At 42.2% G+C, this 25,792-nt stretch overlaps 2 protein-coding genes across 6 annotated transcripts in view; both read right to left on the bottom strand.

Annotated features, from left to right (window-relative positions):
* Positions 1–18,649, bottom strand: part of BAZ1A (bromodomain adjacent to zinc finger domain 1A) — a 61,424-nt gene extending 42,775 nt beyond the window's left edge. For 2 of the 4 annotated variants that reach the window (XM_084519709.1, XM_084519710.1), the window contains exons 1-2: positions 17,568–18,034; positions 10,247–10,525 (exon numbers count right to left, since the gene is read on the bottom strand). In XM_084519709.1, coding sequence (XP_084375835.1) covers positions 10,247–10,525; positions 17,568–17,680 — 392 coding nt within the window. In that variant the 5' untranslated portion in view covers positions 17,681–18,034. Of the gene's footprint in view, positions 1–10,246; positions 10,526–17,567; positions 18,036–18,395 lie in introns of those variants that run through there. The other 2 variants (XM_084519712.1, XM_084519711.1) reach the window with 2 other exon arrangements.
* A 1,973-nt stretch (positions 18,650–20,622) lies between these two features.
* Positions 20,623–25,792, bottom strand: part of LOC311437378 (uncharacterized protein) — a 51,184-nt gene continuing 46,014 nt past the window's right edge. For both annotated transcript variants that reach the window (XR_014693424.1, XM_084520591.1), the window contains one exon: positions 20,623–21,293. The gene's annotated coding sequence lies outside the window, so the exon portion shown is untranslated. The remainder of the gene's footprint in view (positions 21,294–25,792) is intronic.

Below are 25,792 nucleotides of genomic sequence, written 5' to 3'. Positions count from 1 at the left end.
TATTTAAACACCACTAGAGGGAGTGCATATACACTGAATTTGCAATCTCTGTAAAAACAGCCACATGAAAGCTTAATCACAACCTACGCTACCCAGTGCCATGAAAGGACAAAGAGTCTGAAACACACATACATGAATCAATCCTCCTGGACAAAGGAGATTTGAATATTTAGTCACAGAGTATTTTATCAACACTTAATTCACCTGTTTATCCATCAAACTGCCCTGTAATTTACAGGGTATCACATCTTCTCTATAAAGAAATTATACATTCTATATGCTTGATTCACTAAGTAGTAAAATCCCCCAAACGGCTGCTTTTTATTGTTATTATTAAGCAGGGGGAATACTAATGGAATAAACTAACACAGAAAGCAAGTGTCTCTGCTTCCTCTGTATCTTCATTCAAATCATTGGGGAAAATCTTTGGGGAAAGGAAACAAATGAAACACACAGTACCCAACCCAATAAAAGCATAATCCAATGAAATTTAATGGCTAATGGTAGACAGTAGATTAAAGAAAGCAATGCAACCATTCCTTCCAGCACTACAGAAACAATCTAGGAATGAAGACTGATTTTAACCTTGTTACAGTCAATTCATGGCTAGTTGCAGCAAAATTCCCTGGACAAAGATGCTCCACTTGTAATGGGAATGAAGGTCTGCTGCTTCAAGAACTTAAAACATTCCTAGAGTTCATTTATAACATTTCTTATTTTATATCATAATGCATATAGAAGAGCAGAGCTGAAAGCTGAAGCAAGACATCCAGGTGAAGTACACTAACTTAAATAGGTTCTAAAAAGGATACCTTAAGATCTTTAGAGAGCTTATGTCAAAGTCAAACAGATCAGATTAGAACTCCTCTTGCAGAAAAACACACACAGGAGACCAAAAAAAAACCACACACCAGAAACAGTGCAGTTTACTTATGTTCAGTAGGCCTGTTTCTAAAAGTTACATGATAAGCTCTAATTCTAGCCACAGAGACATTACAAATTGGTCCCAAATCCAGCTACCTGCCATCACAGACAAGCACTTTATGAGACCATTGATTGATCAGATTGTAATTCATCAGATTAATCAAATAATCAGATGTAATTTTAAGAGCTTCTTATGAATTTCTAAAATAGATTACTTCAGTACCTTGAATTATTCAGAGTAAAAACCTTTTTTGTAACTTCCCAACCTATTTTTTAACATGCCCAGTCTCAACTCAGTTAGTTGAGAGCTTTAGTTTTTGCTAGTCTCAGAAAACAAGCTGAGGTCTCTTTTGATAGGTTAAATAGATGTTACAGGAAACAGGAAAGGTTCCAATAAATGCTTGGCCTAGATGATTGATTTTTTTTAAAGGAAGAAAGGAAGAAACAACACAGGAGCCCAACAGTTTTAAATAAAAAGCTACAAGATGGATCACTAACGTTTTTTTATTATTATTTTATTTTTAAATACCAACACACATCTGTCTCTGAGAAAAAAAAAAAAATAAGATCTATTCATTTCCATTAATTTCAGGTAGGGCTGGTCAGCTGCACAAAGTAGAAGAACATCAGACCCTAGCAATCTAAAGGTTCTAGGGACCTCAGAGAATACAATATTCAACACTTCCATGCTGTAAAATGTCATCTATCTACACACAAATGTAACAAGAGCTTGAGCTTGCTGCAAAACAAATGAATTTTAAGCATACACCTCTTAGAATGGTTTGGGTTGGAACAAACCTTGAAGATCTAGTTCCAACCCCCCTGCCATGGGCAGGACACCTCCCACCAGATCAGGTCGCTCAAAGCCCCATCCAGCCTGGCCTTGAACACTGCCAGGGATGGGGCATCCACAGCTTCCCTGGGCAACCTGTTCTAACACCTCACCACCCTCATAGGGAAGAAATTATTCCTTGTATCTAATCTAAATCTACCCCCTCTTAGCTTAAAGCCACTACTCCTTGTCCTATCACCACATGCCATTGTAAAAAGTCCCTTTACAGCTTTCTTGTAGGCCCCCTTTAAAGCCTACTGGAAGGATGCTATAAGGCATCCCCAGAGCCTTCTCTTCTCCAGGCTGAACAACCCCCACTCCCTCAGCTGCTGTTCATAGGGGAGGTGCCCCAGCCCTCTGATCATCTTCAAGGCCTTCCTGCAGGCTCACTCCAACAGGTCCATATGCTGGGGCCCCAGAAAACAGTACACCAGGTTGGCTCTCACAAGAGCAGAGTAGAGGGGGGAAAATCCCCTCCCTCAACCTACTAGCCACACTTTTTTTGATGCAACTCAGGATATGGTTGGCTTTCTGGGCTGCAAGCACACACTGACAGCTCGTATTGAGCTTCTCATCAACTAACACCCCAGGTCCTTCTCAATCCATTCTCTGCTCAGCCTTTATTTGTGCTTGGGATTGCCCTGATTCACGTGCAGAGCCTTGTGCCTGGTCTTGTTGAACCTCATGAGGCTCACCCAGGCCCAGCTCTCAAGTCTGTCAAGGTCCCTCTGGATGGTATCCCTTCCCTCCCATGTGTCAACTGCACCACACAGCTTGGTGTTCACAGAAAACTTACTGAAGGTACACTTGATCCCACTGTCCATACAGCCAACAAAGTCACAACACCAACCCCTGAGAAATGCCACTCATCACTGGTGTCCACTTGGAGACTGAGCCATTGACTGCAACTCTTTGAGTGCAACCATCCAGCCAATTCCTTATCCACTGAGTGGTCCATCTGTCAAACCCACTTCTCTCTATATTAGAGAGGCATATATCATGCGAGACAGCATGCAAAGTACTTGACAAGGCCAGGTAGATGACATCAGTTGGTCTTCCTTTATCCACCAGTGTTGGAAACCCCATCATAGAAGGCTCCTGAATTTGTCACACACGACTCACCCTTAGTGAAGTCACGTTGGCTGTCAATCACCTCCTTATTTTCCATATGCCTCAGCATAGCTTCCAGGATGATCTGCTCCATGATGTGCACTTAAAGCTGTACAGCTACAAAATTGTATTGTATTTTTTGAATTCCATATAAACTGCTCTGTAGTCATATTGTTCTGACACTGAGACAGATGTTTGGCGCCTATAAAGGCACAACAGGCAAGAGATACCTACTGGAGCCTGTGGCACAAGGCATGGTTATTCCAGAAGCAAAACTCCATCAGTCTCTCTGAAGAATTATTCTGGGATGTATTTTGAAGAGCAGCTTGACACGACTAGCAGAAAACTTTAGGGTAGGACTGAACCTTGTCATTCCCAGAAGAATGGTAAGGATGTGGCTGACTGAAGGTATACAAAACCAAATTGCATCTTCAGCCTCTGACTACTGCTCCAGGAAATGCAGAGATGACTTAACACTTTGACTCTGCCAAAAGAGGGAACTCTTCCCTTGCCATTACACCTTCCAGCCACGTACTTACCGTGGTGCTTGCTTTTTGTAGCTCTGGCATTCAGTATAACTTATTAATTGCCATTAAATTGAATTCACTTAACTGACAAAAAATAAAAAAAAACAATCCAACATGAAGAGCTGGGTAGGTGCATTTCATCAGCTACTTTCAGTGGCTCACCAAAGGATCTGATGAGAATTAGGTTTTTTTCTGAACTCAAAGGCATGTACACAAGCCATTATTACTTCAGGAACAAGCAGGTATTTCCACTCAATTCTGCTGAAGCAGTGGAAGAACACAAGGAGAAAGAAAAGCTGCATTCCCGTAGGTAGCTGGCCAGTAACAGGCATCAGAGGATGTCAAGCTTAAAACTTGATCCTGCGGCTATATGCAGCTTCATTTATTCAAAGTTCTTCCCAAATGCTCAGTAAGCTTTTAAGTGAAACGAAGGTTTGCAGTTACGAGATCGATAGGAGACAGACCATTTCTTACTGCCCACCAAGTGTTCTGCACAACAGCTTTTGATCTAGTTGATACTACATGTTGCTGCGATACAAATAATGGTCTGACACTCTATGTCCCCATCTCAAGTCAAAAAATCGAGACCACTCTTGAAGGCCTAGGTGAGTAATAAAGGTACCTCTTGAACATGTTACAATAAATGGACAAAAATCCCTTTGAATACAGGACATTTATTTCTTAGATGCAAAGCTCTGTTTCAAACTGGGGCAGAGGGAGTTGGGGGGAGGAATACTTTGATGCCTACATTTAACATAAACAACAATAAGTCAGGAGCAAAAGGAAAATCACTTTTTAAAAACAGACCCCTAAATGAAAGTAAAGCTAGTGTTTCAAATACCAGAATCATAAAAGTGTTTTTTCTAATACAGCAACCACTTTGCCTGCCCAACACTTGCTTCACAATATTGCACTGATTAAAAAATAAAAACGAAAAAACAACCAAAACCCATACCTTAAAATTTATACAGTTATATTAGTAGGGAGTATGCACAGAAATGAGAACTAACAGAAACTGGCACCAAAAGTAGTTTTAACACCCTTTTGATAACTTGTAAGAAATGAGTTGCAGGTTCTCTCCCACATATCATCATCTCAGCTTCCATTAGTCAACTACAAATATTTTTATTAGTCAACAAATATAAAGATATTTATATGCCAAAGGACTTAAGGGCAACAGAAAGTGAATTCTTTAAACATGATTTTTCCAGTCCAGAAGTTGAGTGATCCTTAGATGGCAATGCTGGAAATATTCAAACTATATTTGCTTTATGAATAAGCAAGCATATTTGACAGTACTGGAGAGCAGCTATTTCATAATCTTCACATTAACTTCGCTACTGGAACTCAAATTCAGCTTTTGTAATCAAGCAGGAAACTTTCATTGTATGCAGAAGTTTCTAAAACCTTTCCAATACAGAAATGCACTATAACTTTCTGATTCTATAGACATTAACTCCAGTGCCCCTGCATCCAGCCAGCTTTGAAAACTATATATCAAAATAGAAAACATATCAGTGGACTAGAAATTGAATTAAATTCAGGTAGCTCATTACAACCTGAAGGTTTTGGAAAGCACTTTGTCTTTTACTTCTTGGTGGGCTTATCAACTTGTCCCAGCTCTCAGCAGTCAATTATTTATATAACTATGTATAATAGCCAGTTGTCAGGTCAAATGGAAAAGTTAGCAAGTTAGTTATAATCACCTTCTACCATGCTAACCCATATCAAGTAGGCATAGTAATGTTGGCAACATGCTACCGTGCATCCCAGTTAAGACTTACGGAGAAGAAAACAGTATGCAAGTTTTTAACTGCCTGAACGCAGTGGTTAACCCATGATGAACAGGCCCAAAGCATTAGGACATGAGCCAAACAATCAATGAGTTTAAAAATTTTCACTGCAGACAAGGTTGTTCCATGATTATCTACATTTCCTGTAGTTTAGCAGTGGCCAACACCAGATCATTCAGAGCAGAGACTGTGTATCAGCCTATACCTCAATCTTCCTAGCAGAGAACATCTACTAGTTCTGTAAACTGTAGTATTTGTAAAATGAACGCAATCTCTTAAAGCATTCTGGTACGGCTTGCTTACAGACACCAAGCAATTACTCTTCTGCAGTGGTGGCATCTAGTGGTCACATTAAGTGAAAAAATGCATTCCCTTTTTTATATTTTTCACATTCTATATGTTGTTGTGTTTTTTCTTTTTTTTCCCTTCTTATTCACTACCTCTAAGCAACCTACTTAGGTCTGCAGGTGGTCAACTTTTTAATTAGGTTCCTTACTAACTGCTGGACAACAACTGGTTGTCCCTCAACCCCAGCGGGGAAGGGAGGGCATCATCCCCTAAGCTTTTTTTTTTTTTTTTTTTTTGGGGGGGGGGGGGGGGGGGGCAAGGGGGAGGTGTAATCAAAGAGTTCATAAACTAGTCCAACCTCAAATCTCAGATCTTTTTACTGCTCCAGCCAGACCGCAAGCTTACAGATTAGTTAACTAATTATCACGCTGCTCACCTGTTTACCCTAATAAAGAAAGCCATTATTTCTTTTAATACTATTAAATCTCAGAACACTGATGATAAATCACATCTGGTTGTTTACACATGCTTTAAATCTAGTTTTTCCTCTGACAAATTAAAAAAAAAAAAAAAAGCACTGCTGACCTCAAGCAGAAAAAAAAACAGGTCCTACAGCTGAGAGAATCACACAAATGTAGGTTTTATTTGGTTGCTATTCTGCCTACTAAGGTATTCGGTGATGTTATTTCACGTAGGCTTCCCATACCACAGATAACGGACTTCAGATTCTAAAATACTGTAAATCACTTTAACAAATTTTAAGCACTAATAATACAAGACAGTACTAAGACAACAACAGATGAACAGATTGCTGCAAGATATGCCATTTTCTGTGGAAAAACAGAAAAGACAGACTAGTACATATGGGTCTTAAGCTCCAGTTCTGATGTGCAATAGGAAGCAATTCCAGTGACGTGATCAACGTTTATCCTTCTGCTTCAATAGTGTGAGCTAAAACATTAACTGCTTATTTTAAATCTTAAGGGACAATGGTTAACGTGAAATATTACTGTTACCCTTCCCTCTCAATAAAATAGAGAATTTCCATGTCGTTATCAATAAAATTATTTCCATAAACAGTAATTTGACATTTTAAGTTAACAGTGTTTAGCGACAGCTGTTTTCAATGCATTGGCAACTCAAAAAACTTGCACTTAATTTGAAAATTTGAGTCTATATGATATTTTCTGACTGGTATTTCAAAAAAAAGTATTTTAGGAAAGGAATAGTAGGAAAATGTTACACAACTCCTACAGTTCTTTACCTTTGAATCTGAGCACCTCCTTTTTAAAGCATGGCACAGCTGCCACTTTGGAGGAAAGTCAGCCCACGTTTCACCAGGAAAGCTGAACACATACTAGCCATTTTTAATCTATACGTCATCATTTAAAGAGTTAAAGAGCAAAGAGAATTGCCTCCTTGTGGCTTCTACCAGACTATCAAGTTGCACGCATCACTTACATTGACTGCCTGACCACACCACACCATTAGACTCGGGGCATGGGGCTCTCTCTGCTATTTATTGTTCTGGTCAATAAGGACTGTTAAGGCACCAGACATACCAAAATAACAGGAAGGACAAAATATCTAACAAACTCCCCAAGTTCCTCCTACCAGACCTCAGCAACAAGGCAGAAGCAGACAAATTCAAAATGGAGCAGTGCAACAGAAGGCTAGAAACTGTAAGAGCCTGAAAGGGACCAGAAATGTCACTGGGGCACGAGATTCTCTAAGAACCAGAACACGCAGGTAGAAGACAAAAAACACAAGCCTCCAAAGTTGCTTTCTGCCTACCTTCTGGACAAAGCACCTGTCTTCTTACCCTTCCAGATCACCTGTCCATTCCTTACAGTCCTATAGACTGCTTCTTGTACTCAAAATAAAAAATATGTACATTAAGCCAAAACACTAACTCTTCTCATCTTTGGGTTCCCGTCCATTAATTTTGTTCAACATCTAGAAAATCACATCAAAGTAATCCATCCTACAAGAATATTAAACGTGCAAAGTTAAGAATTATAAAATATTAATACTTAAATTGCTTGAGCAGCCGTTATTTACCCTTGGTTACATGAGCATCATGGTATTAGTTTCACATTAAATGATGCATGGAGCTCAGGTAATAAACAATCTTTGTGTAGAAAGAGTCATACCTAAATGCAGTGTAACAGTTTACAACACTATGAAAAATGAGTTCTCACGATCTGCCCAACTCTGTTGGTCTGATGCTACTTCACTGTAGATGGACTGTGACCATTTTTGTGAGAAACTATCACAAAAATGCAGCTAGTCACAACAAACACACCTATCAGTGCTGAACAGCAGTGCTATTTACGAGTAGTGAGTTGGTATACTTAAGCCCCAACACAGTCCTTCAAAATACAGGTCAAAGTCAACTGCTAACTGGGCAGAAGAATAACTACGTCTCACCTCCTCCCACTTTGTATTCTTTAATTATTTATCTCCAAACATAAAAATCCCTCTGCAGTACCATGTTATTTGCACTGTTTCCTGAATTTAGTATTAAAGACCTGAAGTAGCTCCCTACTATACATTTGGCTAGAATATCCGTGGCATACAGTCAGCTATGGATAATTTTTCATTCTTCATTTCAACAGAAACACTTCACACTCGTGCAGTTTAAAGCATACAATTTCTAGCAGGTTAGTTTTTGATGGAAATAGATTTCATCTGAATCTCCAGTATTTTGAATGATTATCTAGCCTAAGCCAAAGGCTGAAGAAATCTAGCTTAGGCCTTATTAATAGATCGTTCTGTGAAACTAGAACATAAACACAATGTTGTTAGATATGCATCTCCACACAATTTTGAATAACCAAGGAGACTGAATAGAAAGGCTGCTAGAAAAAATAAAGATAGCTTTATCTTCATGAGATAGACTGATATCACAACTTTATCTGAACAGAATTAAGCCCAGATGGTAAGTAGAAGCCATTTTGTTAGGACAAACTTAAAACATGATTCATGATGGTGCGCAAGGAAAAGTGAAACAGATTCTGAATTTCGTAAGATGAATAAACAAGAAAGATTTGTATTTATGGCACATAATCCTACTTTTCACGTAAGTTTTAAAAAGCAAAAGATACACAGGCATATTTTAGCTAAGAGTTTAGAAAAGCAATTAAAGATGAGAAAGTTGTTCTTAGAAAAAAAGTTTGATATTCTGAAGTACTCTTTTCATTAATAGTTTGGAAATTGACAGTATCTTCAAAGATGGGAAACAAAGGCATTGTATTATGGTATTGAAAACTAACAGCTGAGCTACACTTATATTTCTTAATATTCAGGTTCCTGGTAAAATAAAATCTTATTCACAAAGCAAAATTAGTACAGTGCTAAGGGTGACATGGGTTTATTCACTATACAAGCATAAGATGAGAAAGATAGAAACAGACTTTGGATTTAGGTTTTCTATACTGGAAGCAACAACTCTATCAAAGGTGTTCTTGTCTAGGTTTTGCAGACTGAGACTGGTTGAAAGGAATAGAACAGGGAAGAAATGGAAAGATCTTATATTAAGTCCCATCCCATCAAGTACGTACCCATACAAATTTCCTTACAAATTATCTCCTGCAACACAGATTTCTCTTCCCGATGTAGTACAAGATTTGCCTTTAACAAGATCTGGATCAGCCACTAAGAAAACCCATACTGAACAGAGACACTCTCCGATGACCACACTGAATCAGCCCACTCCTACCACCCAGTATGTACAAGGTTATTATGAAGCCCATATTGCCCAGGTTGTGCCCTGTCTGCTCTGCACTGTAAACTGGCATCTTCCTCCTGGCCAAACAAGAACAGATGAACCCACAAAGGCTTTAATACACATTCTGCAGGTATTTCCAAGTTAAGCATGTTTAAGTCTTTCCATTTTATATCTCAGTTACAAGAAACTGCAGACTCATTTAGACTAAACAAAGACCTTTTCTAATCCTCTCCCAGAAGTTGCTTAAAGAAAGACTCAGGCTAGCTAGGTGTTGTAAGACGACTTACTTATACTACAGAGCATATGTACTGATGATATGAAAAAGCATCTGAAGCTCTTCCAAATTTTATCAGTTTAAGATAACAATAAAAATGCTTACAATATATAAATCGGTGCAAGTATAGCATTAACCCTGAGGGAAGCAGAATTGCAGATAATCTCCTACTACAAATATTTTACAGTTAATTCGTAACTTTTCTGAGAATATACTTCCAATTTTAGTTACCACCTAGAAATCAAAAACCCAACTCTAATCAATTCTTTAAGTTTGCTATAGTTTAGCCACTCTGGGTACACAGTGCACCACTTGATTAATTGTATCTGGATGATTTCATCAAAACTTCCATATGAATTCTAACTCATAGCTTCCCCTAGTTCCTAATTAGATCTCAGTCTAGGAGCAGCCCACCTTTTTTTCCACAGATGAGCCGAGAGACTGCCATTCCTTTGCAAATCCACCACCAGGACTGAAAGATTGCTGCGTCAAGACCCAAGAGAACCCTCCTGCCCCCACAGCTACTTCTATGCTGAGGAATGAGAAACCAAGCCCAGCAATACAATTCTACTCTTAATTAAAACAGTTAGGAGCAGTAACAGTATCGCTAACTTAAGTATCACACCTGATCTCTGTTATGTTTTATGAAGTTTATTTTCCTGGTTTTTGGTTTAAAAATACACATACAGAAAAGGGTGCACACCAACCCAAATGAAACACATATATATATATATATATATATATATTTAAGTACACACACACACTTACCTTGCACCATTATTTCTAACTACTTCCACCATTTCACCAACAAAATACCGGTCCTTGACATAAGCAAAGATTTCATCACAGATCTCATGAAGTCGTGAGCGATGGGTAAGGGTGGCCAAGTAGAGAACTGGAATGATGAGTGCCTCTGGAAAACTCTGTAGATTATGTCTGGCTTTCTTCTCTGATTCCAGTGCTTCCTGATATGTGAGTCCTGGTTTACCTGTGACAGCACAACTCCATACGAGGCTGTTACACAGGATGGTGCGTTCAAAAAAGTCACTGAAAAGAAGGGGAAGAGGGGAGAGAGAGAAAGAAAATAATTACATTCTAACATCATGTTCAGCATGGTCACAATTAACACAGCAGCAACTTTTTCTTTCGAGCTTGAAGTTCAAAGACAGCTCTACTCCTCTACAGGTTGCAGACACAACCAAAGGTTATTTATCACTTCTTAAGCCATGGCTGGGTAAATTGTTACTGTAAAACCAAGGTCTGCTCGCACTACAGAGTGCAGGCAGAGAGCATCAAGACCTACAAGTGCTGTAAACACATTCACATGAAGTAGCCTTACACACAAGAATAATCACACAGTTTAATGTGTCATAGCCTTGTTGCATCCCCTGCATTTCCTCACATATTTGCAGGAGGAGGGTCTAAAGTTGTATAAACACAGAACAACCTTAAGATCACACAAACATGTTGAAACTTGAGTAAGTTTCAGATTTGGAGTGCCCCAGCTCACAAATGAAAAGATGGAGTGCTAAAAAAATTAATGTCAAGTACTTCTCTAAATAGTTTTTATTCCTTCACTGTTTGTACTGCTCTTAGAAAAAGCATTGAACTGTTTTTTCCCATACTGATTCTTCTCCTCCTTTGTTCCATCAGCAAATATTGATTCTCTTCCTTCCCTGTATTTCCAATTAATGCTAAAATTACAGCGTTGCTATTGCTTACTTACTGGTTATTACACTGGGATCGAGAAAGAAGGGCTTTCATTAGTCAATAGCTGTCAATTTTTGACAAGTATCAGAAACACAGTGATTTGTTAAAACACTGTCTAGATGATATAGATAAGGTAGCCACTCAGAAAACCACGTTAATACATATCACATACTACAAATCAGTGATCTGACAGCAGAACAACATTTCAGTGGCCCCAGTGTAGGCATTTATTTGCCTTTTCCAACTCTTAACAGACTAGTATTTGTAGGTATGCAACATGACAAATTTGGGGGTTTTTGCCTTGTATCGGTCTAACATAGCTGTTTCGAGGCAGACACAATACCTACAGAGGGTTGCATGCTACTTGAGACCCTTACACTGAAGTTTAATTTCTTTAAGAAAAGTTACACAGTGCAGTGTTGCCATTTTTATAGGGATGGAACTGCTCAAATCATTTCTCCTAACGGGGTTAAAGAGCTGTACAGTTCACACTTCAAGTTTATTGCAGGCTCCCTGCAAACTGAAGCCAACAAATGTGCACCAGTTACACCGATGGTAACATACAGTGCAGCTGGACAGATGCAGCAATAACCGTTTGGAAATGAACATGGAAATTCCAGATTAAGGACAATAGAGGGTCCTGGCTCAGATAATCCTTTCTGTGCGAGCACAGGATTCCTCTGAGTGAGAGAAAGATGCTTTAGGAAGAACATCAGCTGTGACAAGAAGGGAATTAGGACAGAAGAGGAAGTACACATTCTGTGAATAATATCTAACAACTACAAAGTTACAGAATTTTTGTATCATTTGTGTCTAACTCATACATCTGACAACACCTGTTATAATGAGTAACTTCAATTTGCCTACTCTAAACAAGAAATGGAGAACAAATGAGAGAGAAGGAGATTAATTGTTCTTCAAAGGAGATGGATTGTTCTTCAATACATGAAGAACGGCTGGCTGGCAGTCAGTCTGTCTGTGGATAGGACAGAACACTGCCTGTTTGCTGCTGTCAACCAGATTGGATCCAAACAGGTATTAACACAAAATAAACAAATGAGTAGCAATAAAGCACGGAACAGTTACTGAAACATTTAAAAAAAAATGGTTAGATAAGGAGGAATTGACAGATTTTTAAGAAAAGGTAATGAAATAAACAGCACACAATTCCTTCAGGTCTATTTCTGCCCTGCATTTTACTACCTCTATATGAAATTTGTGATACCTTGAAGTAGCCTTGCTGACTTCAGTGGATGAAGTTATATATTTACTAAAGTCTTCATACTGCTGTCTCTCTACATACACTTCTGTTTCTCACTTACCAAAGAGGTACCCAATAATTACCTTCAGCCAGGAAGCACAAAAGCAATCTAAGACTTATTCAAAAACCCATCAGCACATAGTTTTCAGAAATTACTGAGGAAAAGAGAGCGTGCACACAGAGGCAGGGAGAGCCGGAGGCTGACGGTGCCTTTAAGGGCTGCTCTCTGCGAGGGGACACCGTGCACTCGGTCTATTTAAAGCAGCAACATTGAACTTCTTTAAAAAAAAAAAAAAAAAAAAATCCACACACAAGAAAAAAAACACCTTCTGAAGTCTCTTTTCCCATGATTACCTCAAGCACAAAATTCTAAGATTACTTGAACTGAAACATATTTGAGGAAAACATTTTTCCATTTGCATACAATGCTTTGTGTATCTAGTTTCATTGCAGCTCATTTCCTCTTTTGTTTTGTGTGGATTTTTCCCCCCGTAAAGTCAAAGGGAAGAAAAAATTTGTACCAAAAAAAAAATTTGCTTTCAGTTTTGAAGGCGTTATTTGTCTGTAGCTAGTCATTACACAGAGCACATCAAAACCATCTGTGGCTTAGTCTGTTAACACAGTTTTATTGCAATGTTTTAATGATCTCACTTTAACTCAGTTTGAGAGAGAGGAAGAAAAAAAAGAAATCACAACAGCACGGCAGCAGATTTTATTTGTAGCACTCCTCCTTTCCCTGTCTCTGTGGTACGTTTCGGTTATCACAAGAAGATTTCCAGAGCGTGCACACACAGCAGCTACCAAAACAACAGCCCAGCAGCAGTGCTGTACTTTCTCCTCCCGGAAAGAGCAGCCGTACACTTGATCATATTCCACGCTAGATTCAAATTCACAAAAGCAAGTGCATCTGCTGCCACGTCATACCTAAAGCCTTATCGACATCCTTATCTAGGGATTACAGCCTGTGGGGCTTTCTCACTGCTCCAAGACCCGTGCAACTGCCTACAACATGGTTCTCACGAGACACGAGGGCTCGTGCAAGCGCTCAAAGCTCATCCACGAGGCCCCATCAGGCCCAAGGTGCCCATGTTGCACCCTGCTGCAGGCCACTGAGTAATTAATGCTGACTTCTCAGCTGGGCATCTTTTTTACATGTATGTTATAGAGAGAGTTTGCCACGCAAGGTAAGCTAAACTGCAAAGCGATCAGCAATCATTGAGCAGTTTAGTGCCGCTGCTTGGTAAGTATTTGACACGAGGCAGTTCATTAGGAGAAGGAAATAATTGTGGAAATAGATTACTTGCAGTTTATATCCATTGCAAGTGCAGTCAGCAGAGAAAAAGAAAGAAAGAAATCAATCAAGCCTAGCAGCAATAGGTAGCTTGTGCTTGAACTAACCAAGTATTGCCACTGAGTCTAAGTTCTACTGTATTTTTAGTATTTCAAGCACGTGCTTGTTACAAACCATTTACTTTCATTCATTTCTATTTACTTTTTTAAGCATGTATTAAAAACAAGTCAGGAGAGGGCTTGTTCTCATTTAAACAGAAGAACTATAGTCTGGAGAATGTAAAAACGGAGAAAGTTATGTGAGATCTAAGAGAGAGTAAAAACAAAATCTATTTAATGGCTAATTTGTAGACAATACAATTTTTAATCATGAAGCCCTTTAAATCTAACATGTAATCTATATAGGCTATGGTATCAGGATATTCACAAAAGAACTTTACCATCCAGTACGTGGCAAACAGGGGTGTTAATGTACTCTACCTGTTTCCAGAAGTGGCCAACACTACATACAACAAAGTAACATACCAAATAAAATGTAAGAAAAAGACACTTACTCCTTAAGGCTTACAGATTAATTACACACTAAGAAACATACTTCCAATTTATGGGCTTATCTTCAACAAAATAGAAAAGTCCACCTAATTAAACTAAGGATACTTTAAAAAGACTTTTAAAGAGACCTCTTTCTTACTTTTACTTATAATCCCACAGGCCAATCTACAAGTAACATTTTAGTAGGTTTTGAAGATACAAAACTCCTTCCACCCATTAAGTCCCTATGTTTTAGAATGAGAAACATTCCTTCCGCTGTCTCTCTACTACTTTACTCTCTTAGCTCTATGAAATCCTCTCTTTAAATCAATGGCCTCTTAAATGGGAAAAAATAAGTGAGGCTGTCTTCATGAGCAACACTTCCCATAGTTTCCAAAGCGAGGTGAAAAAGACTGGCAACTACATCCCACTGTTTTAACGTGCGCCCCCTTACTTGCTTTTCCATCTACTACGCTTCCAGCTCAAGACACTCTTTTGTTGATTTATCCCCTGATCCACCCCCAATCAGGATGGCAATTAAGCATTAAAAACATCAGTTCCCTTAGCTCCTCGTAAGTACAACTGAACTTTGCTACCTCACTGTGCCCCCTTTTAAAGGATTACAAAATTATGTGATAGTATTTCAGATCAGAAAGGAAATGCATTCTTAACAGGAAAGTCACTTTACGAAACACTAGTCTTGCCAAATTCTCCTTGCATTAGTATGAGTTTTTATGGAGAGAAGAATACAATGTGTGATTCGTACTCATCTCTGCTAGTGCTGCTGTGAGCATGAAAGAAGCTTTTCAATGTTCTAAATTTGTACTCTTAAAAAAACAGCTTAAGTGCTAGTGGTTTGTAGTAATTAAAAGCATACATATGTATTTGAGGAGGTGGGGGTGAATTCAGGTTACCATGCGTATCGATACAGCCTGTTTGATCTAGTCAGATTATGCAATCTTTAAATTTCCCCCTTCAAAAAAAAAAAAAAATCCAGTTACTATGGCAAAAGTAGATGCAGAAAGGACTGATGTGGACAACAGTTTTCTTTCATGAAAGAACTAATACATTTTTTTTAAAAGTGGGCCCTCCCTATCATTAACCTAATTGCCCTTGTTTAGACAAAGAAAAGGGAAGTGCTCTCAGAGGACAGTAGCTATTTGAAGCATCGCTTTGCAAGTAGGAAGAGCTGCAACCAGGAGGACGGAACAGCATCTGTAAAACTTGCCAAAAGGTGACCCAACGTTCTTCAGCAGATTAGATTATTGCGGGTTGTTTGTGGTGTAAACAAATACAGTTGTGCCAAAAGAACATGCCACGTAAAAAACACTAAGCTTGTCAATCAAAGCACCAATTTGATCCAAGGTAGAGAAGTGCCGAATACCAGGGAAAATATAAAAGTGAAAGAGAAAAAAACAAGCAGGGATGAAATTTCTGTGGGAAAGGCAACGGTATTTTCCCAAACACCATATCCTAGCCCTGACCTCTGAGCTAACCACCCACTGGCATTTGTAGGGATAGCCTGTGTGAACACAAGCCTAAATTCATCCCTTAATTCACGAAGTTGGGTTACATACGGAATTTGGTCTTTCATGCTTTTTCTTAATGGCAACATCCTCACAGTGTAAATAAGTCTGATTTAAAAAAAGATACCTTTCATGCTAAAATTTACTCAAAACTATATATACCTGAAGCACATTTCAGAGGTGTCAACAAACACAAGAGTCATCTAATTACGTGATAATAATAATTGTAACCAGAAAAGCAGCTTTCAAAATATTAGGAGCTGGGGGAGGGGGCCTCCATTCCTACAGAAACAGGAGGCTGTCAGCTCTCGCTTGTTACCTCCTCACACGCCCTATAATGAAAACACTCGGCAGAAAATTCCCAACGAAACATTCAACACCCCTCTCCCCCCACACACACAGCGCATTGCCCAGGAAACAGCGAGGCATTACCCTCCGGAGTTACCTAATCCAACTTCTTCACGATTTTATTAGGTGAAGTGTATTTGAGTCGGAAAAACAAGCCTAAACATGAAAAAGATCTAGGTGTGCTCTCATTCCATATGCTGCGAATGAAAAGTATTTCAGATACAAATCTCATTAGTCTACACATCTTTTTTTTTATTATTATTATTATATATATCAAATGAGCTTGGATTTGGGGGATTTTGTAGGCGGGGACGGTGCTGGATGAGGCTGCGGGTCCGGAGACACGCACGCAGCAGCCTTAGCGAGCCGTCCCAGTACTTTCCGTCCATTGTTCTCGCAGGCACTCAAGTCCCTGACACTAACTTAGGGACTACCCCTGCCTTCCCTCCACCGCGCCGCCTTAACGGCGCTTGCACAATCTCCACCGGGCTTTTTCACCGAATGGGGAAAAAAAAAAAAAAAAAAAAAAAAAAAAAAAAAAAAAGAATAAAAAGAGGAGGCCGTGACGGGACAGGTGTCCCTCCCGGGGCCAGCTTCCCGCCCCGGGCGCTCCCCGCGCTGTGAGGGCGCCGGGCCGGGCTCTGCGCCCCGCGGACAGGTGCAGGTGCAGCGCCCCGCGGCCCTCCCGGCCCGGCCGAGCCCCTTCCAGCCGGGCCGGGCAGCGGCTCCCGGGCCCGCGGAGGGCGGAGCGAGGGCGGCCATGGGCGGCGCGGCGGCTCTGACACCCCGGCCCGGCCCGGCGGGGGGTGCAGGGGGGAGGCCGCCGGGTACGAGGGGTTCAGCGCGGCGGCCGGGGGCCGGCCGGGAGCTCCCCCAGCGATGGTGGCCGCCGGGCCCCGCACGCAGGGGCGGCCGCCGCCGTTGTGCGGCCCGGGCCCGGCCCGGCGGCCGTTGGCGGCGCGTCCCGGCCTAGCCACATGCGGCGGGGCCGGGGCAGGGGCAGGGGCCGGGGCTCGCAGCGCCCGCCGCAACTTTCACTTCCCCGCGGGGGTGCGCGGCAGCCGGCGCCCCCTGCCCCGAGGCGGCGGCAGCAGCAGCAGCAGGAGGAGGAGGCCGGCGGGATCCCCCCGCCAGCAGGGGAAGGCGGGCAGGGATTCCCCCTGCCCAGGCCGGGAGATCCGCCCTCTCCCCCCACCCCTCGGTGGGGCACGGGCTCGGCGCCAGCCTCCCCCCCCCCCTCTCCCCGAGCCGCCGCCGCCGCCTCCCCTCCGCCCCGCCGGGCTCCCCGCGGCGCTGCCGGGGAATCCCCCGGCCGCCTCCCCCCGCCTCCCCGCCCAGGTGTCAGCCGTTGGGGGCTGCAACCGCTCCTCCCCGCGGAAAGGCCGTGGGGGGGTGGTGGTCGGGGGGGGTGTCCGCGGCTTACTCGTAGTCCCTGAAGATCTCGTTGGTGACCCTGCAGTGGAAGACGCGCTCGTCCGGCCGCAGGTCGGCGGGGGGCTTCTCCCTCACGAAGGGCTTGCGGTGCAGCAGCGGCATCGCCCCGCTCCGTCGTCTCCTTCCTGCCCCGGGACCCGCTTCGAACCGGAGAGGAGGGGGGGGGGGGAGAAGAAGAAGAAGAAAAAAAAAAAAAGAAAAAAAACACGGAGGGAAGGCGGGCAGTGAGGGCGGGCGGGCGGCGGCGCCCCCGGCCCGGGGAGGAGGGAGCGGGCCCGGCGTGTCCCTCCCCCCGGGGGGGCCGGGGAAGGAGCGGCGGAGCGCGGCGGGCTCGGGCGGCGGCAGCCTTTTGTGTGCCTGACACGCCGCTGCCTGCCTGGGACTGCGCGGGGAGCGAGCGGCGGCTCCTTCCTCCCCCGCCTCCTCCCGCAGCCTCACAATGGGGCCATGACGCCGAGCGCCGGGCGGGGGCGGCGCCCCCCCGGCCCACCCCGCCCGCGGCCCCGGCCCCGGCCCCGGCCGCACACAACGTGCTCGCCGCGGGGATACCCCGGCCCCGGCCGCCGCCGCCGCGCTTTGTCTCCGCCGCCCCCCCCTCCCCGGGTCCCCCCTTCCCCGCCTCCGAGCCGCGCACGCCGGCCCGGCCACCAACTTCCACTCCTCCTCCTGCCGCCCGCCGCCGCCGCTCATCGCCCTCCTTCGCTTCCTGCCGGCCCGCTGCCCTAGCGGGGTCCGAGCCCCGGCTCGGGGGGCTCCCCGCCCTCCATCCCCGCCGCTCCGGGGGACCCCGGGGCTCCGCTGCCCCCCTGCCGCCTACCTGGTGCTGCCCCGAGCCGCCCCGGGGTGCGAAACGCGGCGCCCTCCGCTCGTCCCTGCTCGCTGCACCCCCCCCGGCCCGGCTCCCGGGAAGTTTTTGATCTACTTCGCCGAGCCCTCAATCAGGAAGAGCGGCGGGGAGGAGCCTTCCACTTCTCTCCCCTACATCTTTATTGGCCGCTCGGTGCCTTCCAGCGTGTGTCACACAGGAAGACAGCGAGCTACATTATTAATTAATGGCTGAGAGGGCTCATCCTCCATTTTCGAATTATCAGCCTGCGATCTGCGGCGCGCACAGGGAGGGAGGGAGAGAGGGAAGGGGGGGGAGGCCCGGCCGGCCGGGCTGCGCTGAGGCGGCGGCACCCGGGGCACCGGCACCCGGGCACCGGAGCCCGCTGCCCCCGCCACGGGCCGGGCTGCGGGTCCCGAGGGGCTCCCCCCAGCCCGGGCCGGCCCCGAGGGCAGGGCTGTGCCCTCGGCCAGGTTGCGAACATGTCAGACGGGGCCCTGCGCGCCGCTGCCTCGCTGCCCCCCCTCGGGTGAATCGCCAGCGCCAGGACATTGTTCTGCCGCTCAGCTCATTTGTCCCCGCTTTTCTTATGGCTTAGCCCGGCGCGCTCAGGGTGCCGTGGGTGATTAAGAGCGGGCTGTTAATCTAATGGTGATCTGCGGAGTGCCAGCCGGCTCACAGACGTAAAAACACAGAAGGAGGTCCACGTCCAGCGCAGCTCAGCGCTGCGAGGTCCCGAGCGTACATGAAAACCGACTGCAGAGTTGTAAAAACCCCACAGGACCGCTTAGGTGACTGGTATCTGAAGGCTGACACCCAGGTACAGGGTTACAACCTGAAATTGTGCTCGGGCAAATAAAGATCCTGTGCTGTTTCCTGCACCTGTGCATAGGTTGTTTTTCATTAGCACTGCAAGCGAGGGCAACGAGCAGCACTGCGGCAGCCCGGATGACTAAAACCTAGAAGAATGTTTACACTCCAATTCGTGAATTACTTTGTTTAAAAAGTGATCAGGTCTTAATCAAAAGCACCGAGAAATGCCAGTGCTGCCTTCTAGTTCAGTTTACAAAATCTGAAGGTTGAACTACAAAACTGGTTACCTCTGAGTCCTCCCAACTTATTTTCAGTTGCCAGTTGGCTTCACTTTCAGTTTTTAATTAATTTCTACCAAAGGGCACGAGTGCAACTCCAGCTAATGCACTTTTAATGCCTCTAACGTTTCATACATTTTAGGTTTGCATCAAAACCGTACAGTTTGCCACGGTTATGACATTTAGTGTTGGCAATTCTTACGATTACAGTGAGGTTTTGCAACCCTTAGCTTTGTTTTAAGCTCTGGCTCTTCAGCAGATGTGATTAAATTGGAGCCTCAGCTTCCCCTGCAAATAATTATATTTTTAAATCTCACGTTTGAGAGAAGAGCCTGAATATGTGATCTCAAAAGGCTCACAAATTAGAAGGAAAATAAAAGTTTTGAGTTTATAATTTTTGTAAATCTTATTATTTCTAAGCCACTATCATGATATTTGGGAGCATGGCTGTTTGTGTGCGTGTGTGTGTGCTTGGACTGTCAGCACAGCATTATTTCAGAATTAGTTGGTATCCATGAAAAATGCATGAGTTGATAGAACTGTGACATCAAAAGCAAATCCCCTTTTCCTTTTTGCTCTCTCTTGCCCTCTTTCTCTTTTCTTCTCACCTTTTCCTCCCTCTCTTGTTCTTCCCCCCTCATTATTCCCTCAGTGATTTTTCCAGTGAACAGATCCTCACTAAGTATTAGGGCTGTGCTAGGGTTTGATATTCTTAGGATACAGAGGAGCAGTTCAGTTTTCACCTCTGAATCCAGCTCTGTTCTTTAAAATCCACTAATTCAGACTCTGATTCTGCTCCCAGTAAGGTCAGCAGGAACTAGGATTTTTTTTTTTTTACAACACAGGATAACATCTACCAAGGGGACATTGAGATTTCAGTGGAAATGAATTCTGAGAAATCTGAAAAATGTTCCTTTCATGGGAATATTTCTTGTGTTTTTACACTGTATTCAATTTTTGTACTAATTTGGGTTGGATTTTTTTTAGGACATCACTGAAAGTATAGTTTTGACTCAAGACACAAGAACAGGGTTGTTGATGTGGATTTTACCACAAAAGGGCAAAAAAAAATAAGTTGGTTTGTTTTTAAAAGATGTTGTTGTACACTAACAGCTATACTAGATGGAGTCCCTTTGCCAGTGAGCGAGGCTGCAGTTCTCATTCATAGAACTTGAAAAATAGTTGTACTGGGAAGATAAAATCTTACAAAATCCTAGGTCTCCATGCTTTACAGCAGTAGGACAATTTTCTAGGGACAGTGCTGGCAAATCCCCCAGCTGGTCCTTCAAAGCTCCCCACAGTTTTGCTAGTTTTTTATTTCTTTTCACTTGCTATATCACAGATTTGTTCTTCTCCTCGTCTTATTCTATTTCTTCCTGTCCTTAAGCCACCAAGAACTGATTTACACAGAGATACTCCAAAATACCTGTTCCCATCAACCGTTACCAAATAGTTCCATATGTGACTCTTGTTATTCTGGAACAAGTGCAACACATGGAATTGTTTTAGTATAGTCTTACCACTTTAAATTGACACCTGACTTTATATTGGAGTAACTAATATTTAGCCAAATCATATACTTGGAGCCATGCAAAAATAAAACTTTGACCCAACCTGTTTTACCTGTAGTATCACACAACTGGGAGAGTTTTATCCTCAGAGTCTGTTTAGCCACTTGCTTTGTAATAATTTAGTTTGGAATTTTGTAGCACATCACTTATAGTTTTGATTCATTTTGTTCATCTTTTTTTGTTCATCTTCTTCCCAAAAGTTGCCACTTTGTTCTTTCAGGTTTTGGCTGAAGCCAGAAAAAAGATAAAATAAAAAATAAAAAATTAATTGGACTCAGTTCTTCATATAGAATTTCACTGGACTTCAAAAGAGACTTTAGGCTCTCAACTCTATTTGTTGTAAAAAACGTGTTTGAAAAGATAAACTTGAAAAATGAACATATTTGTTGAAGTGATATATTACTGGTGAGTTGTTCAGTCAAACGACATAGTTACAATATCAACAATCTCTATATTTTTCTGCATTGACAAGTGTGTAAAAAAGAAGAAAACTGTAACATATTCTTGAGCATCATCTCAGTTTTAATGCACTGAATAGATTTTCTTGGGATAGCAGCACCCTTTTTCTTTCCAAATGCAGTTTTGTAAATCCTTCCTTTCCATAACACAAGCAAACCATAGATCACTTTTTTAAAGCTTAAGGCACCCAGCAAAAACACCTTATTTATCTGATTGTGCGTTTTACAACACACTGATACAGCTTCTTTCACCTTTTGCCCTTTCTCCACCACCTTGCTGAGCATTTACTCTTTTGATCATATATCTTTATTTAGACTTTAAACTATGTGAGGAAAGACAATGTGCTGGTTTTATCAATACACTCCAGCTGTGTGTAACAGTAACATTTGGTCTATTGTCTTTTACTGGCTGTAAGGAACTATGCTCAGTTTTTAATAACTTACTTGCTTATAAATAACATACTTCAGTCAAAAAAAGGAAGAGATACACAGACGATTCTTTACAACAGATCTCATTTTTCTTTCATTCTAGCTCAGTTGCATTTCAACATGTTTCTAAGGCAGTTCTGTAATCACAAGGAAAGTAGGTTCCTTATTCTGCAGCTACTGGGTGCATTCAACGTGAGACACAAATAAAGGAGGAGATAAAGAATCAATTCCTATGGTCAGTGACTTTTTGGTATATTCACTTTTTTTTTTTTTTTTTCTTTTTTTTTAGTTCCATAATAGTCTTAACACAGACATCACACTTATAGCAGAATAGAGGGCAATAAGTCATGACCAGAGTCTGCTCTGCCTATTGCCAAGTTTTGATACCTTAATATACACCAGGGCCCATCTCTCACCACAGCCCTCTGAGAGCAATGAGGTGTTTCTTACCAGAATAGTTCTACAGAGTTATTCCATGTTCTTTTGTTTTCATTTTTTTTTTCACAGCTTAGTAGGATTTAGAATATAGCTCTCACTACTTTTAGTGGATATTGCCTGCTTAATTCCCTTGCAGCTCCAGAAGTGAGGGGATACATTCCTTTAAGGTTTCCTTTAATCATTTCCTATTTTCTTCTTTCTCAGAAAGGGCTATTAAAGGTATTTAGGCTGATAACCTTATACTAGTGGGGAGGAACTCTGACCTCATCTGCTTTGCAGCAACAACTGTGTATGATTGGCCTCCGACCTGATTACAAAATGATAAAATGATGTTGTGAAATCAGTATTCATTTCCTAATAGTGTCTCTGAAACCAGCTTAAACTCTTGAGAGGATTGGTACTACATTTTCTTAGTTACAGTTGTAATGCACAGGATACAGAGTATTGACACTACTGTAATTTTCTCACACTAAAATATGCTGAATTTCTCATTGCTAACCAATATTTAGAATGATTGATGACTGCTGAATGATTCTGAATGAAAGATGGCTGAATTTGCTATCTTTTGCCATATATGCACATTGTCACTGCTACAGTGATGTATGGCATTTTAGAATAGATTGAATCAACCTGTTTGAAACCTGGACCTTAATCAACAAGATATTCTTTATGCAGTCAAATTTAAGATTAAGAACTCAAGAACTGCATAATACTAACCTGTGACTTACTAAGTTCACATTGACTCTATTTTAATTAATTATATTCAACACATCTCTGCCCAGTAAATGAGCAGAATCCATAATTTCAAGGATGTTGCTTTACTTTATGATTTTGCTATGACTCTGAACTCCTTTTTTTTTTTTTTTTAATTTATTTTTTCTTTTCAGTAACAGTGAGATTGGACAAATTTGTTTGCTTATCGAAAGAGATCCCATGTAGTGTAGGTGCTGCCTAGTAGCACATGAAGAGAAGTTGGCCCAGTAGCTATTCTGGGTCATTTAGTTCCCAGATTACAGTGATGAGCCAATCAGAAGCATAAAATTCTGCTCAAATACACACCATGTTGGGCTTTCATTGAGCCATTCGTTTGACAAATATAATGACTCGTGACTATGACTAGTATTCTGACACCCGTTTCAGACAGGCTTTGGCCTACACCTTATTTTCCTCTGTCTTGCTACTCACCTCTCATAGAGAGCTTCTGGAGGGCTGAGGCACAGAGACTGACTTGTAGGCACTATTCTGATGGCAGATGCCAAATAAGATGCCAAATAAGCTGCTTGAGTCTCATCCTGTCTAGAGGGGGACCCTGGATGTCTCCCCACATGGCATCACACAGGCTAGCCCTGGGCATAGGCCCTGGGCACAGGCCCTGGGCACCACTTCAGCCCACGTAGATTGAGCGCAGGACTAAAGCAGTGCCTTGTCCTTTTTACTGCAATTTTTGTCCTTGTCCTGCAATTTTTACTTCATGCTTTTGCAGGACACTGCTGGAACCTCTCTGTTTTTCTTTAACTGCTTGTGTTAAAAGGGTGCCGGCAGAGTCATCCAGGCCTGGTGTGCCCAGTCCTAATGCTGCAGGGGAGGTCACTGTGCTATGTCACAGCCACAAAATACATTCCTTAGGGGAACACTATCCGCAAAGGAGATCCTCTGGAAGGAGAGCTCCTTCAGCACAGCCTCCATGATGACCTTCCCTCCTCCCACTGATCTGGGGTCAGGAGTGTATTAGATGTACACCACTGCCACATGATGCCCCTGTTTTGGCCTCAAGCACAAGAGGAGTTGAGATACTGATGGAATTTCTACATTTCTTAAAACTCAGGCACTTGAAAATATGTTTATTTTATAATTTTATACAAATCATGCAGAAAAAAAAAAAAAAAAAAAAAAAAAAAGTGGTAGATCCAGTGCATGCTTTGGTCTTGATGGCTTTGGAAGACTTAGAACAGCTGGCAAGTTACAAGGATTGTTACTGTATTACTGTTATTGTACAGCTAAGCTTTCAAAGCAAGGAATAACGTTTAAACCTTTTCATTATCAGCACCAATTTAGTGCAACAACTGATAGGAAATTGCTAAAGATTCAGTAGTTTGTGCATTAGGAATTTAAAGTTATTTCAGTAGCAATTGCCAGACATCTAGGGAGCTCATAAACAAAAAGCAAAGACGAGACTTCACAATCTTAATACCAGGTTCAGACATGGAAGTTATAGTAGATGAGACCTAATTCAGTAGAAATCCCCAGTGTAGACACAATACATTGTTGTAAAAATGCTTCTACCTGTACAGTTTGTTGTTCTACAGGGACACCTTCTAGTGAAGCAGTTTATGCATCTCCAAATATGCCCATGTTTAAGGTTGAATTGAGATAAATATTTCAGTCCAAAATACTTTTTAAAGTTTGCACCCTAGTTATCACAATTACAAAGTGTCATCAAAAATTGAACATTAATAAATAAATAAATAAAAATAAAGGTTTACAGACAAGGACATTAAAGTTTAAACAGGCGTACCGACAATCCCCGTATCCCCCAGGAAACAGAAAGTGACTTTTAACTACAAGCCTCCTTTAAGGAGAACCAACAGGTCACCTACAGCTCTGCCTAGTCCCTAATGGATGCAACTGGTTAGACTCCTCTCTCCCCCCCACCTTAAAAAAACTTTAAGTTAGAGGTAGCACCACTTACTTATCTGATCAAAACACAATTAATAATGAGAAAAAGGAGAAAGTGTTGCAAGGTGCTTCTTTCTTATCTAGGCAAGTGCCCCCACTAAAGCCAGTATGAAGGAGAAAGCTTTTCTCATACTGTGAATTTTGATGGCTAGAGCACTGGAACAGGCGGGTAGCAGTTTAGATGCCAGACCTCATGAAAATTCAAAATATCAGATTATGCCAAAGACGTTTCTACCAATCAGATCAGTGTATAAATGCCTATCCCTCCTCATTACTGCCCTCAACTACCTTGATTTTTCGTATGAGTGGGTGTGTTGTGCATCTGTGACAAAGCTAAAGTTTAGTGAGAGAATTTCCTGCTTCCTATATGGGTTTTTAACCATGCAAGGCATATGCATGACCTCAATTCTCAATTTCTTGCCTGTTGTGCAACTGAGAATTTAGCAGCAAAAGGAGTTACAACCTCAGCATTATCTAGTACTTGTGCATATTGCATGTACATATGCTTGGATAAAAATGCTTAACAGCTGACATAAGTTGAAATAAAACACTTTTTTTTTTTTCTTTTCCCCACAAATAATACTTCATTCACACAGTATTAAAGAATCTTCTGGCAGGAGGACAATTTGTCGTAAAAATCAGGAGGATTGGAAAAGGTATGCCAGGAAACAAAGCTCAGTTTTGTGTAAATGGTGAAATTCTCAATGAGTTCCACAACCGCCTGT

The sequence above is a fragment of the Aythya ferina genome, assembly GCF_964211825.1.
Source record: "Aythya ferina genome assembly, chromosome: 5".
Classification (NCBI taxonomy): Eukaryota; Metazoa; Chordata; class Aves; order Anseriformes; family Anatidae; genus Aythya; species Aythya ferina.
The sequence above is the reverse complement of the archived record's forward strand: the minus strand, read 5'-3'. Positions and strand labels throughout refer to the sequence as shown.